At 39.6% G+C, this 16,646-nt stretch overlaps 2 protein-coding genes across 5 annotated transcripts in view; one reads left to right on the forward strand and one right to left on the reverse strand.

The window, feature by feature from the left end:
- Positions 1–16,646, reverse strand: part of LOC137594876 (immunoglobulin G-binding protein A-like) — an 80,765-nt gene that overhangs the window by 62,789 nt on the left and 1,330 nt on the right. The gene's annotated exons all lie outside the window — the stretch shown is intronic.
- Positions 320–15,611, forward strand: LOC137594870 (3'-5' exoribonuclease HELZ2-like). Of its 4 annotated transcripts, none has more exons than XM_068314454.1 (19): positions 320–457; positions 1,239–1,419; positions 1,635–1,742; positions 1,858–2,369; positions 3,059–3,691; positions 3,814–4,606; positions 4,742–4,817; positions 5,530–8,932; positions 9,025–9,110; positions 9,247–9,372; positions 10,659–10,814; positions 10,905–11,043; positions 11,131–11,256; positions 11,454–11,646; positions 11,855–12,001; positions 12,185–12,394; positions 12,510–12,666; positions 13,459–13,632; positions 15,404–15,611. In XM_068314454.1, the coding sequence occupies exons 2-19, from the start codon at positions 1,309–1,311 to the stop codon at positions 15,511–15,513; spliced, it is 7,260 nt and encodes a 2,419-aa protein (XP_068170555.1). In that variant the 5' UTR covers positions 320–457; positions 1,239–1,308; the 3' UTR covers positions 15,514–15,611. The 4 variants fall into 4 exon arrangements, 3 of the variants coding, with proteins under 3 accessions (XP_068170555.1, XP_068170557.1, XP_068170556.1); XM_068314455.1 differs by having other exon boundaries at positions 382–548; XM_068314456.1 differs by lacking the exon at positions 15,404–15,611 and having other exon boundaries at positions 13,401–13,539.

Consider the following 16,646-nt stretch of genomic DNA (forward strand, 5'->3'; position numbering starts at 1 on the left):
GACGGATAAGTAATTACCAAGTAATTACTGATTGTGTAAAGAGGCCTACCCCCCCACCCCCCCATCAATAAATTCACCAGAATAAAGAGACTTTTCAACAATTATTATTTCATTTTTTGGGGTTCCCTTCTTTATGACGCACACCCAGAACAGCGTCGCTCCAACAGGGGTTTGCGTAATATTGATGGATTTGTTCTTTTTATTCCGACTCAGCATGGACCGGCTCGTTTTTCCGCGTCTTTCTTCGGTGTTTTCTGTCTCTGCGGAAATGCGCGGGCAGGGAGGGTGCAGTGTCTCAGAAACGAAACTTAAAAAGCGAACGCGTTTATCCCACAGGGGTCACGGCGGCTCGTACGTTTCTGATTTCACAAGACAGCGGGAGCTGATCGGTTGTGATCCGGTTCAGGAAGACCCTCGGCACACGCCGCCGTTCAAGTCCGACGCGTTTCGGTTGACGGTAATTTCTGTCATTCATTTTCCTCGGTTTTGTTATCATTCCAGCGGGACCGGTAGTAAAATCACTGAATGTAGGAAGCAAGCAGTTGAGAGTAAGTATGCAGGAAATCCATTCGATTTATTCTCTCATTTTAGAATAAGTGATAAAAACGGAAGTTTTATTGGATGTTCGGGTCGGTACCGACACGTTTATAGGTTTTAAACGCGTAAAAGTTGGACATAAATGTGTTTCTTGCTTCAGGACTATTAGAATCTTCCACTTAAACAAAGAAAGATCAGAATTATCCATTTTACTATGTTAAAAAAAAAGATCAGCTCTCCGTCCAACCTGTTCGTGTCGGCCTGAAACGCATTTCCAACCACCAGCTCTTCCTCAACATCAACGCACAACAGCCCCAACCCCAGTGAAACCACCAAATCAACATAATTGTTAATATTTTTTGAGTATTTATCATTAGTCCTGCTTTTCATTTTGATAAATCCTATTGAAAATGAGAACATTATGATTCAAACGGTAATATTTGATAGTATATTAAAGTCGTGCCAGCTGCTCTACCTAGTGCGCCTGACCAGGTGATGTACTCAATTTCGTGCACTGACAGCTTTTGTAAATGTGTGAAAAATTTCAAAATGAGGCTATGGGTGAAAGGCGAGGTATACCTTTGATGAGACGCCAGCTGATCGCAGTGATTTTTGTATTGTGATTTATTGTAATTTGGTGAATCTCAAATCCAACACAGTACCTCTGAAAATCTTTTAAATGTGTGCTTACTGTTTTAAAGTGGAAGTTTAATGACTCTCCTGGAATAGAAACATGCGAGTATGAAAGCATAAAGCTGACTGTGTGGAAGAATGATAGGAGGAGAGAAGGAAATGAGCCACAGCGCTGACGCCCAGGCGCTCACGTCCTACAATGACCGGCTCTTGGAAGAATTCAGGAACAGCAGTAACGACAATCACATTGTGAGTCTTTTTGTGTTATTAATTTGCGAAGCTGCTTATGTGTTCTATGTCAGCTGCAAAGTCTTCCTTGTTCTTATCGAACTTTTGAATCTTCATCAAATACACACACCCCACAGTGGGCAGGTTACATATATGCTGACTGCTGATGAATCCATGTATTGATGGCACCATCCTACATTACAACATGTTGATTACCTATTTGAAATGTGTTTCAGTTGTCAGAAGAAATTGATGATGTCGGCGTGTCATGTGATAAGGATTTGACTGTGTCATGTGATCAGACGGATGTAACATTGCAATGGAATTTCCAAGTCAAAACAGAGGTAAGATGATTACAGTCAGCGATCAAGACAGACTCGTTTTCCTGTGACAGATGCCAAAGATTCAACATGAAACGATCACGTATGAACGCATGGAACTTTTTTTTCCTACATACAGAGACAGCTTGTGCATGTGGCATTGCTCAAGCAAGAACCAGGCGCTTCATTCACCTTTGGTGAAGTGGGTTCTGTGGCCTGCATCTACTCATCAGGAGAATTTTTTCTCATGGAAGACATAACCTATGAGGTCACTGTTTCTTTCACGGCCGTCAACCCAGGCTTGTATGAACAGTGGTTGGTGCTAGATTTTGACACAAGACCAGTGCTTCTGAGGAAAATCAAAGTCAGAGTAGGCCAGCAGACAGTGGAGGACTATACAGACACACCTGTGGACTACGGAGTCGCCTTTCGAAGTGCAGAGCATTGGCATCAATGGAATAGAGTTATCATCACGTGTTTGTCAAGGACAGACGATGAGGTGGAGATGTTGAACAAGTACAAGCCTCCCCAGTTGAGATTTCTGTCTAGACTTCACAACCACCAGATTTCACTGAATCACGACAACTACAAGGAAAGAATGCACGACTTCCTGTATAGAGAAGAACGGGCTAAAGACCAGGTGATCTCAAGGTAATAATCTTCCATTTCCTTTTATAACCCAGTTGTGTATAGTGTTGGGATATAGATAAAAACAGAGGAAGAAACTCCGTCCTCATACAGATAAAAAAAACACACCATTCCTGTACTGGAGGAGTAAAGAGAGGGAGGAAATATGCATTGTGTCACAGCCAAGTAACCGTACAAAAGAAATTTGATGCTGCCACCAATGTGTAGCAGATACGATACAAATCCATACCCGTCCAAGTAGATATCATGTATCTGTAATGGGCTATGGTTGCTATCCGCATGATAACTAGATGCGGGTCTGTCAAAACATAAGATCAAAATGATATGACAATCACATGATTCCAACTGTAGGAGTGGGTTTTGAAGGCTAAGGAATTAGGTGGTGTTATGTCATCTATCAACATCATGGCAACCTTGCCATATTGCATTCTATGCAATGATAAAATGGTGACTCAAAACAAATCCACACATTGTTCAAACTCACTGATTCTGGTGTTCGTCAGAGGACTGAATTTTGATATAAGATGGTAGCTATCTAGTTTGATTTTTAGAAAGTAAATATCTTGAATGAGTATAGGTCGGAAAGTTTTCAAAATGATTACATCATATTTTATGTATTACATACATATTGCTTGATTTTTGACATACCCACACTTTTCTCAAACAGTATGCTTTTTTCTGATTTACTTTAGGCTAACTGTTCGTGGAGAAATTACAACATTGAAAATATTGACCAGTCTGGAATTTGGAATGGCAATAGCTCCTGAAGGACAGCTCTTTTGTGCCGTCTACATCCCATATAATCTCACACCAGACACACCTGAGGGATTGGTACTAAAACGAAGCGTCCAATCTGTCCTGATTGCTCCTTTGTCTTCAAATGATCCAAACTCCAAGGTTTACGAAGCCATTATTCTGCATGTCAACGCAAGAGAGAACAAAATGTATTTGAAACTCTCTAAAATCTGTTGCTGTGATCTCGCACTCAAAAGTGACCAATCGTACCAAATGGAGGTGCAGTTCCAGGTGAATCGCTACAACTTCTGCATCATGCACAAGGCTGTAGACCTCCTTCCAGATACAAAAAGAGTTCTACCGGACCTTAAAAACTGTGGCGTTCCTGTGACTAGCATCCTCTGTGAGAAACTCAATAAAAAGCAGCACTCAGCACTTGAATTCATCACAGGGAAAGCTGATAAATTTGTGGCACCGCTACTCATTTATGGACCATTCGGAACGGGGAAAACATTCACCCTTGCAACAGCAGCCAGAAAACTTTGTGAGCACCCTGGTAACAAAGTGCTTGTTTGCACCCACACCAACAGGTATTTATATGATACTCATTGGTAAAAATCTCAGATCTACGTAAAGCTCTTGACTCTGATACCATATCTTTCTCAAAAAGCTTTAAAAAAAAAGTTTTCTCAGTATTTTTGCTTCCTTTCAGTTCTGCAGATCTGTACATCAGAGAACATTTCCACCCATTTATGGACAAGATAAATAACAGGATGAAACCAATTCGGATAAAAGCAAACAAAGCAAATGCTTTGTCTGCAACAGATGACATCACTATAAAATATTGTTTTCTTGCCGATAATGGACAGACTTTTCTACCACCTACAGAAGCAGCCCTAGACAGCCACAACATAGTCATCACCACCACTGCGATGGCCATATATTTTTATGATCTCAAGCTCCCTGAGAACTACTTCACCCACGTTCTAATTGATGAGGCCTCTCAAATGCTGGAATGTGAAGCTTTAATGGCCGTCGGTCTTGCTGGGCCGAACACCAAAGTTGTATTGGCTGGAGATCATATGCAAATGGGGCCCAAGCTTTTCTCAATTGGTGATCGCAACCGATCCCATTGCACACTTTTTAATCGCTTGTTCCACCTCTACCAAGGCCAAAAGTGTGACACTGCCCAGAGCAGTAGAGTCATATTCAATGAAAACTACCGCTCCACCAACGAAATTGTTGAGTTTGTGTCCACCCATTTCTACCAGGGTAAAAACATTATCAAAGCTACAGCAGATATTCCACCTCCCACAAATGGGCATGCCCTGAAGTTTCACCACGTTCGGGGAGAGTGTTTGTTTGACACAGTGTCCATGTCCTGGTTTAACAAAGAAGAGATTGCTATAGTTGTTGAAGAGGTGAAAGAAATTCTCGAGCACTGGCCGTCATCCTGGGGCATCAATAATGAAAGCACAGTCTGCGTTTTATCAGATGGCAGTCAAGTAAGTCAAAGCTGTTGTAGTCACAAGACTGACAGAAAAAACAACAACTTTTAAATAAATTGTCAGAGATACACACATGTATTAACATGTTCATTGTTATGGTTGGAGTTGAGACATTTTCTATTATGTTCATAGGTTCGCCAGATTAGGACAGTGCTTAAAAGAAGAGGCCTTGGTGAAGTCTATGTCGAGAATATAGCAAATGTGCAAGGTAAGAGTAATTTAGCGTCAAAGGAGTAGTACTCAAAAGTGAAATTCTGCCACTATTAAATTAGCATGAAATGACTCCATACTGGGCAGCAGTGGGTAGCATTGAAGGTTCTGGGCTTGATTATTTTTTGTGTGGAGTTTCTATGTTGTTTGCGAGTTCTCTCCAGGTTCGCTGCTTAGGTGAATTGATCCTTGTACAGTAGGTCCGTAGGTGTGAGTGTGACCATGTGTGTATGTTTGTCTTTCGTGTGTACACCCCGGACGAGCTGGTGTCTTAACTGGAGTGTACCCCAGAGCAGTTGTCTCATCTACAAGAAAATGGGTGGATGGTTTGACATGGACGGTGTCATTAACACTTTTACAATTCCTTGGATCCCATATGTACTATCATGTAAGCTCACATGCCAGTACATGTTTCGTTAGTCAACTCAAGTTGTTGTGTGCCTTCCACTTTTTTTAGGTTGCAGTGAAGTTTTTTACTTTATTACAGGTGCCAATGTACATTTTCAAAAATTAATTTTGGGTGAATTTGGTTACGCTGTTCAAGCTTTTCCAATAGCCTGATGGTTAGACACTACTGCCTGACTTTTCTTTAGTTTCTTCTAAATTGTTTAAGGACTACATTAAGGATGGTTCAGATGAAAATGCATTGTAGTTATATTGTATTTTGTTAATTAAAAAAAAAAAATTAAAACATTTTCATGTGTTAACAGGCAAACAGTTCAGGGTGGTCATACTGACTGCTGTGCATACAGGAAACAGCCTAAAAACATCTCACCTACCTGGTCTGGAGTTATTTAATGACAGCCGTGTTTTAAACACTGCGATGACCAGAGCTCAGTCTCTTGTGGTTGTGGTTGGAGATGCTGCAGCACTGTGTTGCTTTGGGAAATGCTCAGGAGTATGGAAGAGCTACATAGACCATTGCATCAACAACAGCAGTGTTGCACCGCACCATTTCACCCAAGATTTCTTTGAACGAGATGTAATGGAAACTGCAAGGTTTCAAAAGTCTGAACAGTCTGATGAAAGCAACACTCAAAGCGATGCAATTCTACAAGAGTTGAAAGATGAATATAAGCAACTGGAAATGGACTATAGTTTGGATGAGGAGGAAGTGGAGTTTGATAAAGTTGATCAGCACAATTCAGGGTCATCATACAATGTCAGGGATGTTGACTTTTTAGAGTTGTGTAAAGAACTACCAAACATATACAAGTCTGGAAAGTTGTTTAGGCAGTCACACAACAGAGGTTACGTCAGACTTTTTCAAGACCCTACCAAACATATTCACATTAAGGGAAAGGCAAACCTGCATAATGTCTTCACTGGGGATGAAGTGGTCTTAGAAAAAAGAAGGGTAGTCAGCATCACCAAAGAAGATGAATCAGCTCGGCTGCTTGTGTGCACGCTTCAAGATGAAGATCACAGCAAACCACGACAGAATTCCAATAAAAAATTTGTCACAAGGACAATGATACCTATAAATAGAACTGAGCCCAAAGTAGTCATTGTCCTGAGCAAGCAAAGGCGCAACTTCCTACCAATATGGGAGCAAATTGATGAGCAGTGGTTCATTGTGTCATATGAACGTCTCAACGAAAATCTGAAACAGGACAATGTGTTCCTGGTGAAAGTTATTGCTTGGAAAAAATGGTTTAACCTCCCACAGGGGAACGTCATAGATATTCTTCCAGTTGGAGGATCTTTGGATGAGGGACTAACAATCCTGAATGAAGAACTGAAAATTGAACCTAATATATGGTCATCAGTCAAGGACTTCTCCGTGGAAGATGAACACAAAACATACAGAAAGGACTTGTGTGGAATTATCACATTCACTGTTGATCCAGAGTCTTGCTCGGGTCAAACACATAGAGACCTTGATGATGCCATCAGTGTCAGAGAAACTGGAGCCTACTATGAGTTGGGCGTCCATATTGCAGATGTGGCCAGTTTTGTGACTCCAGGGTGTGCATTAGATGTAGTTGCAAAAGAGCGTGGTATTTCACATTACTGTAGTGGTGGGGAAGCCATTCATATGTTCCCCAAAGATAACAGTAGACATTTCAGTCTTCTGCAAGGCAAAGAACGCAGGGTGATTTCTTTAATGTTCAAAGTAAACAAACAAACACATAAGATTGATGGAAAACCCAAATTCCAGCTGTCATTGATCAACTCTAACAAGCAGTTGTCTTATGAAGAAGCAGAGAAAATGATCTCCAACAGATGTGAACGAAATCAAAGATTTGACACAGTAGACGACTGTGTTCGAGTGGCTTATTGTTTCGCCAAAGCTCAGAGGAAGCTTAGGCTTAAGGACTGGGCTTATGCTCAAACTGATGATGACAGACTGCCTGGAAAGCGCAAAGCTAATCTTATGATAGAAGAACTGAATATGTTATTCAACCAACTTGCATCAGAGGTTTTGATTGGTTCAGAGGACACAAAGTATTGCACACCCCTTCGCTGTCAGGAGGAACCATATCCTGAAAAGATACAAGAATTTCTAAAGAAGAAATGTGCGGCATTTATACCCCTATCTTTTCATTTGCGTCACAGAGTTCTGCATGACAGACAATCTCTGAATTGTTTAACTTTCCGTGCCCTCGTGGAGGTTTGGAAAGATATCCAAGCTGCTGCCAGAACAGATGACGTTGACAAGATGGTTGACCTGATTGCGGCGGACGACATCCATCCCCTGCTTCAGCCAGTCATTAATGAGTTCAAAAAGTGCTCAAGTAAAGCTTATATCATTTGCTCCAACTCATCCCACAGAGCAGGTGTCGGCCATTATTCTCTGAGCGTAAAATCATACACACAAGCATCATCACCCATACGGCGGTACATGGATATTGTTTTGCAAAGACTTCTGCACTCCGTCATCTGTAACAAGCATACACAATACACTGCAACAGAGATTACAGATTTGTGCAATTACTTTGAGAGCAACATCAAATGTGCCAAAGCTCGTGAACAAAAGGCTGAGCAGATCTCCTATGCAGTGAGCATGAGCAAGCAAAGTGCTTCGAAGATAGCCTTTGTCGTGAGCGCAGACCCTAACACAGAAAGTTTTGCTGTGTCATTTCCTTTTAACAAAAACATATTTGAACAAAGTTTGGAAATTATGTACAGAGACTTACAACTGTGGGACCAACCATTGTATGATGAAGAAAATCACTGCATTACTCTTACATGGAAAAGAGTCATCTATTCAAGCGCCTCCATGCAACGAGAGCTAAAAATGCCATTCAGTGGTCCCTGCGTTGACCTTCCTCTGACAATTTGGGAAGCCGCTATTGAAGCAATTGAGGAAGAGGACTTCGATCAGGCAAAGCGTCTCATTCTGAGCATCAATACAGATCAAATGGGAGAACAAAATAACCAGATGCCTCTTCCCGAGACAAACACTTGTGTTTCTGTGGAGGTACAGACACCAAAAGTACAAAATGATCACGAAGTTGACATAAACATGCAGTTGCAAGCAGGTGATACCCTTCGTGTCCAGTTGACATCAGAGATAAAAAGAGGTTACAACATGCCTACCATTCAGCTGGTGCGCATTAAACCACACTTTGAGATTTGTGTGGATCATGTCCACAGACCTATTTACTGCTTCTCCAGATCTACAGACGATCCATCAAGGAATCATTACAGCAATCCGCAGGAGTATGTCCGGATATGGAAACCGTTGTGCGAGATGGAATCGGCTGCCACTGCAGTGGATGAAGGTGACAGCGTAATTATCGAGGACTTGGAGATAGACTTCATACAAGAAAAGGAAGACACACTGACAGGAAGTTTCTTTTTATCAAAGGCGTGGATTGATGACATGGACTTTGAATGGAACCTTTTAAGGTGCTTGCTGTGTATACGGAAAAGGGGGTTACTGTTACCCACACCCTTGAAACATTCTGCAGCGGTAGATCCAAAAGATTTCACATGGGTGGCCCATGCTGTGTCAAGAAAGGTGGAAGAAAGGAAAAACCCTGAAAATTCAGGAATTGAAGTGGAGTTCTATGTTAATCACTTGCCAATGGAGACAATTCCAGATTGTGTCTTTCAGAAAAAAACCCTTTTCACAGTTGAAATAATCCCAAAACTGATTCCTGACATGTAAGTAAAATGTAGTTCAGTTACTCTATTCAAATATAACTTTGCTTATAGTTTTCACTTTTAAATATTTTATATTTTTCTATCTTTTCTAGCCGTAAAGAAGATGCAGTCACCAATGTTCTCACTGCATGTCATCTTGTCACAGCTGTAGCAGTTGGACAACACATTCCAAAAGAGGGTACATCTATTAGTCATCATTTTATGTAGATTTTAACTGTTTGTGTGTGTGAGTGAGTCAGACAAAATTGAATACACAAAACACACGTTGCGTGTTGCCATAATGTCATTCTTTTTGCATGGATTTGTCTTTACAGTAAATGCAACATGGTACAACATCAGCAGGACTCTACCAACTAGACTGCCAACGCTTAATGACAGTCAGCGTCTGGCTGTGGTTCGAGCTCTAAATAGTACCTTCACACTTATACAGGGACCACCTGGTAAGAGCAAGAACGTTTGGTCCGTATGCATCTTATTGTTACCGCCCAGACAGAAGTGACGGAGAAACATGGCTGTCAGAATGTCCGTCCTTTTTTCTGTTAGTCTGTAATTGCAGTTTTTTAGCTTTACATATCTTAGTAAAACCTTACATATTAATTAATCATGATACATAAAAGTTGCTGTCTTCCATTTTGATTTGTCTACAAATCATATTTTTTTTGTTATTTCCATGGAAATGTGAATTTTACCTCCCTCACCATGAAATGACAAGATGGGGCTTATTGTTATTGGTATGTCTGCACGTCCATCCAGAGTGTATCTCACAGACTGCATGAACCAGCTTCCTTGACAAACCAGCTGATTATTAGATTTTTTAGATCATTTTGAACTTCCTTTAAATTTTGTCTTTTTGTTTCCATGGTAACAAGATATTACCGGTGAATTGAAATGTGCTCTATCCATCGATCGATCGATTGATCTATTTACTTGTATTTTGGCCTCTTCTTAGTTTCTTGGTTCCATGCTTCCATGATTCCTTGATTTAGTATTACTTTGTTCTGTGGTTCCTTGGTACCATGATTCCTTGGTTCTGTGCTTCCTTGATTCCATGATTCCTTGTTTCTGTGGTTCTTTGGTTCCATGGTTTCTCGGTTGCTTGGTCTCATAGTTGCTTGGTTGATCGTAGTTGATCCCTTGCTCACTTGGTTTGATCTCAGTACCCTCAATAACCCAGCAAACCCTGCCAACCTTCTAATCCTGCCACTTTTTCATGTTTTGTGAAAGCTTTGCTTATGCATGGTTAACGTACAGCAGGCTTGTTGAGCATTAACTATCAAGTATGTTCCAAAGTAAATGTTCTGCTATGTTTAGTTTATGAACCAGTACGACACATTTTTAGTTCTCTTTTTGACAACTCTTAATGCGGACGTTGTGGATAATACTATTTACAAGAACAAACTACCTGTTTGGTCTGTCTAAGACTTTCAGTCGGTGGTCGGACTTGAACTTTGGTTGTTGACATTTGTGATCACCCCTCCCCGAAACTTTTATACGTTAACTGAAAAAGCTACCATATCGGAACGCGGTGGATTTCTCAATAGCTCAGCAGTTACTTTTCCCTGACTCAATTATTGAGTATCAGCTGATGTTAATCAAGTCAGAAAAGACAACAATGAGTTTTTCTGGTCTGTTTTTACAAAATATGTTCAAATTGCGGGGGGGAGGTGAATGCAGAAATTGGTGAATGATGGTAACATTGCCATATGTTTTCGACTTTATCATTTAGGCACTGGAAAGACGATTGTCGGTGTGTATATTGTGAAGCATTTCTTTGAACTGAATTCTAAGAGCCCGAGGAAATTTGTTCATCTGAAGGATAAAAACAAGAAAGAAGTTATTCTCTACTGTGGCCCATCCAACAAGTCCGTTGATGTCGTTGCAGGCAAGTTGCTTTTTTCTACTCTGCTAAAATTCCAGCTATATTTATTTCTGTTATATACCCATTATTGTGTCTTTTATTTCTGTAAAACAGAATTCCTCTTAAAGTTTGGCGATGAGCTAAAACTCCTCAGGGTTTACAGCCAACAAGTGGAGATGCTTGATTACCCGTATCCGGTCTCCACACTTCAGTTTTCGTCTCTTCGCCATGAACGTGCCAAACCAGAGCTCAGGTTTTGTCATCACATCAACACGAGATAGTTTGGTTTAATTTTTTTTTTAGCTAAGTAATACTGACATATTTTATTTTTGCTGTTTAGGGGCATCACATTGCATCACCGCATGCGAGAGGACCAGAACCCATATTCACATGAAATTAAACAGTTTGATCAACGCATGCAACGAGCCCTTGAGCAAAAGATAATACCAGCTGAAGAGATAAAGGAGTAAGTTCAGATTCATGACTGGTTCCCATCACAACAAAGACATATTATAATAGTTGATGTCTACCACAAGAAAGCTAAGACTTTCTAGAGCTAAGACTAAAGACAGAAGAGAAAAAGAGTCAAAAATAGTGCAAAAGTTTAAATTTTCAAGTAATTCTATTCACAGCATTAATTATGTGGATTGTCTTTCTTTCTAGATACAAAGCGCTTCTTAGAGCGGCTCGAACCCATGAGTTTGAACATCATGATGTCATACTGTGCACATGTACACAGGCTTCCACCCCAGGGTTAAATAAGGTGGTCAGTGCCCGTCAGATCCTCATTGATGAATGTGGGATGGCCACTGAACCTCAGGCCCTGATTCCATTAGTCTGCAACAATCCAGAAAAGGTGAGATCAGGAATGAGTTTTGCTTTTAATAAATCATATTTATTAAGATCATCATTGGGATTTTTTAGAATCTTTCCACCGCGGTATGTTCGCTGGTTTCAACGTTGTCTCAGGAATGGGCAGCAGGCGCCGCTGCTTTGGACACTTGGACTGCAGATCATGGGTTTCAGATTAAATCAATGTCTCATTCTAATATTTTCAATTTCAGATTGTATTGATCGGGGATCACAAACAGTTACGACCCATTGTGAAAAACCCTCGCGTTAGGATGCTGGGAATGGCCAGGTCTCTGTTCGAACGCTGCCATACGATGCACGAGAAAAGGACAGTGATGCTGAACACACAGTACAGAATGGTGAGGACGTTGAACACACACACATTAAATTCATTCATTCATTCATTCATTTTCTAACTGCTTGTTCCGCTGTAGTGGGTTGCGGGGAGCCTACACATTAAATTTATAGTGTCTGTTGTGGATATTTTTATTATGTTACCATATTCTGCTATTTGTGTGTTTGTACTCATTATCTACTTTTAGCATGTGGACATATGCAAGTTCCCATCCAGTCAATTTTATGAGGGAAAGCTGAAAACTGGAGTGGAGCAGCCACAGAGTGTACTATGTGTTGAAAAACGAAGGATGCCAATCGTCTTTGGAGACATCGAAGGAACAACGGTCAGTCTGGTCGTGTCCACAGCCAGGGGAAACGAGAGATCGAAAGCAAACGAGCAAGAGAGACAAAAAGCGGTAATTGGCTGGGCTCCCTCATGTTTCCTTGTTAATGTTAACATAATATTCAAATAGATTATGTTGTTTATTCCTATAGACAGACAGAAAGTAATCTGGTTTGTTTCTTTCACAGATTGACGTTGCTGAAAAATTGGTGAAAGCAGCCAAAGTCGAACAGCGAAGTATTGCGATTTTGTCGCCCTATAATGCCCAAGTGGCCGAAATCAAAGACGATCTGAGGAACAAGAAGATGGAGGAAATCACTGTTGCCACAATCACCAAAAGCCAAGGTGCAACTATCATGCCTTGTTAAAGCCAATAATATAATAACAGCTGATAATGTCAGAAATTTTCCCGTTTTTGAAATGTAATAGGCCAAAAACGTAATAAAAGTTCTGACATAAATACGTAATAACTTTTGTCCAATAACATAATAATTTATTACTAACCCTAGCCCCTAACTTATTATGTTTCCAGCCAAAATTTATTACGTTATTGGGTCAGGACTTTTATTACGTTACCGGCTTCTACATGCCTCATTATAGAACTTTTGTGAAATTGAAGCAGGTTCTCCACAATGGGAATATTAGGAAAAAAGGAATATTTGCCTGTAAACTGAATTGAATTAGTGTTTTTTTCCTCCTGACATTTAAAATTTCAGGTGCTTCAGAGCAGGACAAAGGAAATCAAAGAAAGTCGAAGACTCTGTTGTTCAGTGTCGGGTTGTAATGGAAACCTAATGTCTTACGTTATGTCTTAAGTTTTTGTCAGGGACTGTTGTTTTTCTCCTGAACTTTTCTAACCCAGTTTGACATTGTTCAGCCCCCCTTTCCTCAAGACTTGGCTCTCTACAGTTAAAACACATTATATTCCGCTAGCGCACAACACATCCACTTCATCCTGTGATAAATCTGTAACTCTGGAACCGATTTTTACACCTTTTGCCCAACCTGCACAGCTGTTTTTGTGATTTCTCTCTGATCTGAAAGTCTGAAAGACTGATCTTTGAACTTCTTTTTTTCAGTCAACTGAAAAGTGCCCACGCAGGGTCAGCATGTGACATGCAACTTTTCTTTTTTTAGGAAGCGAATGGCGTTACGTCATCATATCGACCGTGTGCTCTCTGCCACGTAAGGAGATCGAACGGGAGACTGACCCGGATGGAGCTTGGCTTTCCAAACATTTGGGCTTCGTGGGTGATCCCAATCAGATCAATGTGGCCATCACCAGGGCCAAGGAGGGACTGTGCATCCTGGGTAAGCTCCTGCAGCTCATGTGCTATGTTGTTCTTCTTCACTTACTCCCATGTCAACAGGAAGTCAGAATATGTTATTCCAAGCTAAATCCCTCAGCCTGCACCCAGTTCAGAAGTGTTTAAAAAAAGCAGTAAAAACAAAATGTGCGGTTATTTTTGGAGAATTTGAACACTGATTACAATTATGTAATAGTAAGCCAATTTGTTCACATAAGTTTTTGTTGTCATTTCTTCTGTTGTAACCTCAAATGTTGATCAAAATGAATTTAAGATGTTCAAACTTTAGGTTCAACTGTGACCTTTGACATCTGCCCTGTGACAGTTAACTTGTTACTGATAGTAAATATTGAACGAGTTAATTAATTTAAAATGCTAGGAGTGATCATTGATGAGAGGCTAAATTGGAAACCTCATTTAACTGCAAAAAAAGCTAGCCAGAAGTGTATCCATAATCTGGAAAGCTCAAAAATTATTAAATCAGAAGGCACTCCATATAATATATTGTGCACTAATCCTGCCCTATCTGAACTACTGTGGTGAAGTCTGGGGAAACACATATAAAAGTGGCTTACAACCTTTATTTCTGATCCAGAAAAGAGCCTTAAGGATTATTCACAATGAACATTATAGAGCTCATACAAACCAATTATTTATTAAATCCAAAGTACTAAAAATACATGATATCATGATATCATAAGCTATAAAACTGTAAAACTTATGTAAAAAGCAGCCAATAACTATTTACCTCAAAATATATCACAATCACAAATACAGATTAATGAATCCAATTACCAATTAAGAGAGAACACAGTATTTTACAGAAGAAAGCAAGAACAACATTGAAAACATTTTCATTATCGGCGTCAAACTTTGGAACAAACTGGATAATGATATCTGCCTTTAAAAAAGCTTTTAAAAACATGATTTTGCAAGGTTATATTTCTGACGTAAATGATGGTTAAAGGACTGTATTGTTATGGCTTATCAAACTTCATGTTGTCATGATTGCGAAATAAATGTCACTGTAACTGTAACCTTTGTGCAGTAACTGAGATGTTGAACGATAGCTGGATTAATAGCCAGCAGGTGTAAGATTTTATGACTACTACAAAAAGAACATCAACAAAATTGGACTTTTCTCAAAAACTGACAAAGATGTGTGCAAAGATGCACGTCTATTGGACTGAATAGACAATTTAAAACAACTATGCACCAAAATAATATAATTGATATTGAACTGTGACGTGCAATGTATGAATTTGGTTGACAATGTGCTGAAATGAGAGAGATGTTGCTGATGATTTCGGGGGCGGGAACCTTATAAGCCAATAGCTTCTACCCGTCAATCCTTTTTTTCTTCTTTTCGGATGTTGTTGCTAATGTTCCAACACTGATGAAAGTGAAACATGTTGTAATAACATGTCTGGAAAGAAGAAAAATAAACTGAATGAATAAATAAATAGTTATTTAAATGGATTGACGCCCCCTGCTGGTCTGGAAGTGCCACAACTGAAATAAGCTTCATCTAACTGCTGTTTAGACTAAAAGCAATATCTTTTTCTAAATGAAACATATACCAGATTGAAAATAATTCCCTGAGCTGACCTTTAGCAAGAATAAAGTTTTATCTAAGTGACACCGAGTCATTTTACGTTTACCTTTGGTTATTTTATTACCTCTGATGACTGTTATGGTTTTTGGGTGACCTATGAGGCTCAGACTTCATGTTTTGCTCCTTAACTTTTACATCTTGTTTTCTTTTATTATTAAAGGAAACCAAAGGCTGCTATACTGTAGCAGAACATGGAAAAACCTTCTGGACCACTACACGTGTCACAGTGCAGTAACCAATGCAGACAGGATCTCTGTGCTGTGTGCCTGATAGACTTGACTTTTAATCCTTGAAACTTGTGAAAGTTGATCATAACTGCACATTTGTGTGCTTCAAGTTTGAATAAAGCCGCTTTGTTTTAGCTGACTTGAGGTTTTTCATATGTGAGATAATTGTGTTCTCATGTTCAGATTTACATTTAACGTTTTCTGTAGGTTTGCAACTGTCTATATATGCAAAGGTCCCAAGTCTTAAAAGACAGATAGACTTTGTTATTATTAAAATTTTTACACTTCAATCTTTTATATTCAAGACAGCTAATAGTAAACTTAACTGATCATCTACAAAGGTTTGAAAAAGTTTGGGCACCCCTGACAATTTCAAATATTTCCATTTATAAATCATAGGCTGTTGGGATCAGCAACTTCATTTTGATCTATCAAGAAACTGAAATTAAACCACGTTTATTGAACTAAGAGATGTGCAATATTAGATCGCCCCAGTCATTTTGTTGAGTTGTTAGCTCTGGTTGATTGGATACACAATCGGCTTGTTGAGCTCATCAAGCCTTGGATCTGATGGTTAGGTGCATCCAAACATTACCAAAGGTATTTAAGGTGGTCAAGTTTATGTGAAGAGTGAAATAACCTGAAAAGAACAATTGGTCAGCATCAAGGTTTAGGTGAAAAATACAAAAAACCTGTCAGATTTCAGGTCAGTTTCCACAGTGAGGAACACAGAAATGAAAAGTTAAATACTACAAACACAATTCTTGTTAAAACCAGAAGTGGCAGGGAAGCGAGGCAAAAGATGGGCATCGTTCAACTATTCAGAGCACTTTGACTGCAACCAATAATTTATAAATGGAAATAATGGAAATTGTCAGGGGTGCCCAAACCTTTTCACGCCACCATATTTTTACTCGTATTCAGGAGGTACAGCCTTTACTCTTTGAACTGCAGTCACTGAGCCTCAAGCCTGAAGTTGTTTTATCATTCTCTTATTGTTAATGATAACCGTTACTCAGCCATGTTCCAGGATTCTTTATTTTAGCAGTCTTTGTAATACAAATTCTATCTTTCTACATTGATGGATTTAATATGTGTGCAAATGAATAAAAACATGAAAACAAAAGCTCCTGGTTTCCTGTGATGAACTGAACTCATCGATGGTGTACCCCGCCT

Source organism: Antennarius striatus, chromosome 5 (genome assembly GCF_040054535.1).
Source record: "Antennarius striatus isolate MH-2024 chromosome 5, ASM4005453v1, whole genome shotgun sequence".
Lineage (NCBI taxonomy): Eukaryota > Metazoa > Chordata > Actinopteri > Lophiiformes > Antennariidae > Antennarius > Antennarius striatus.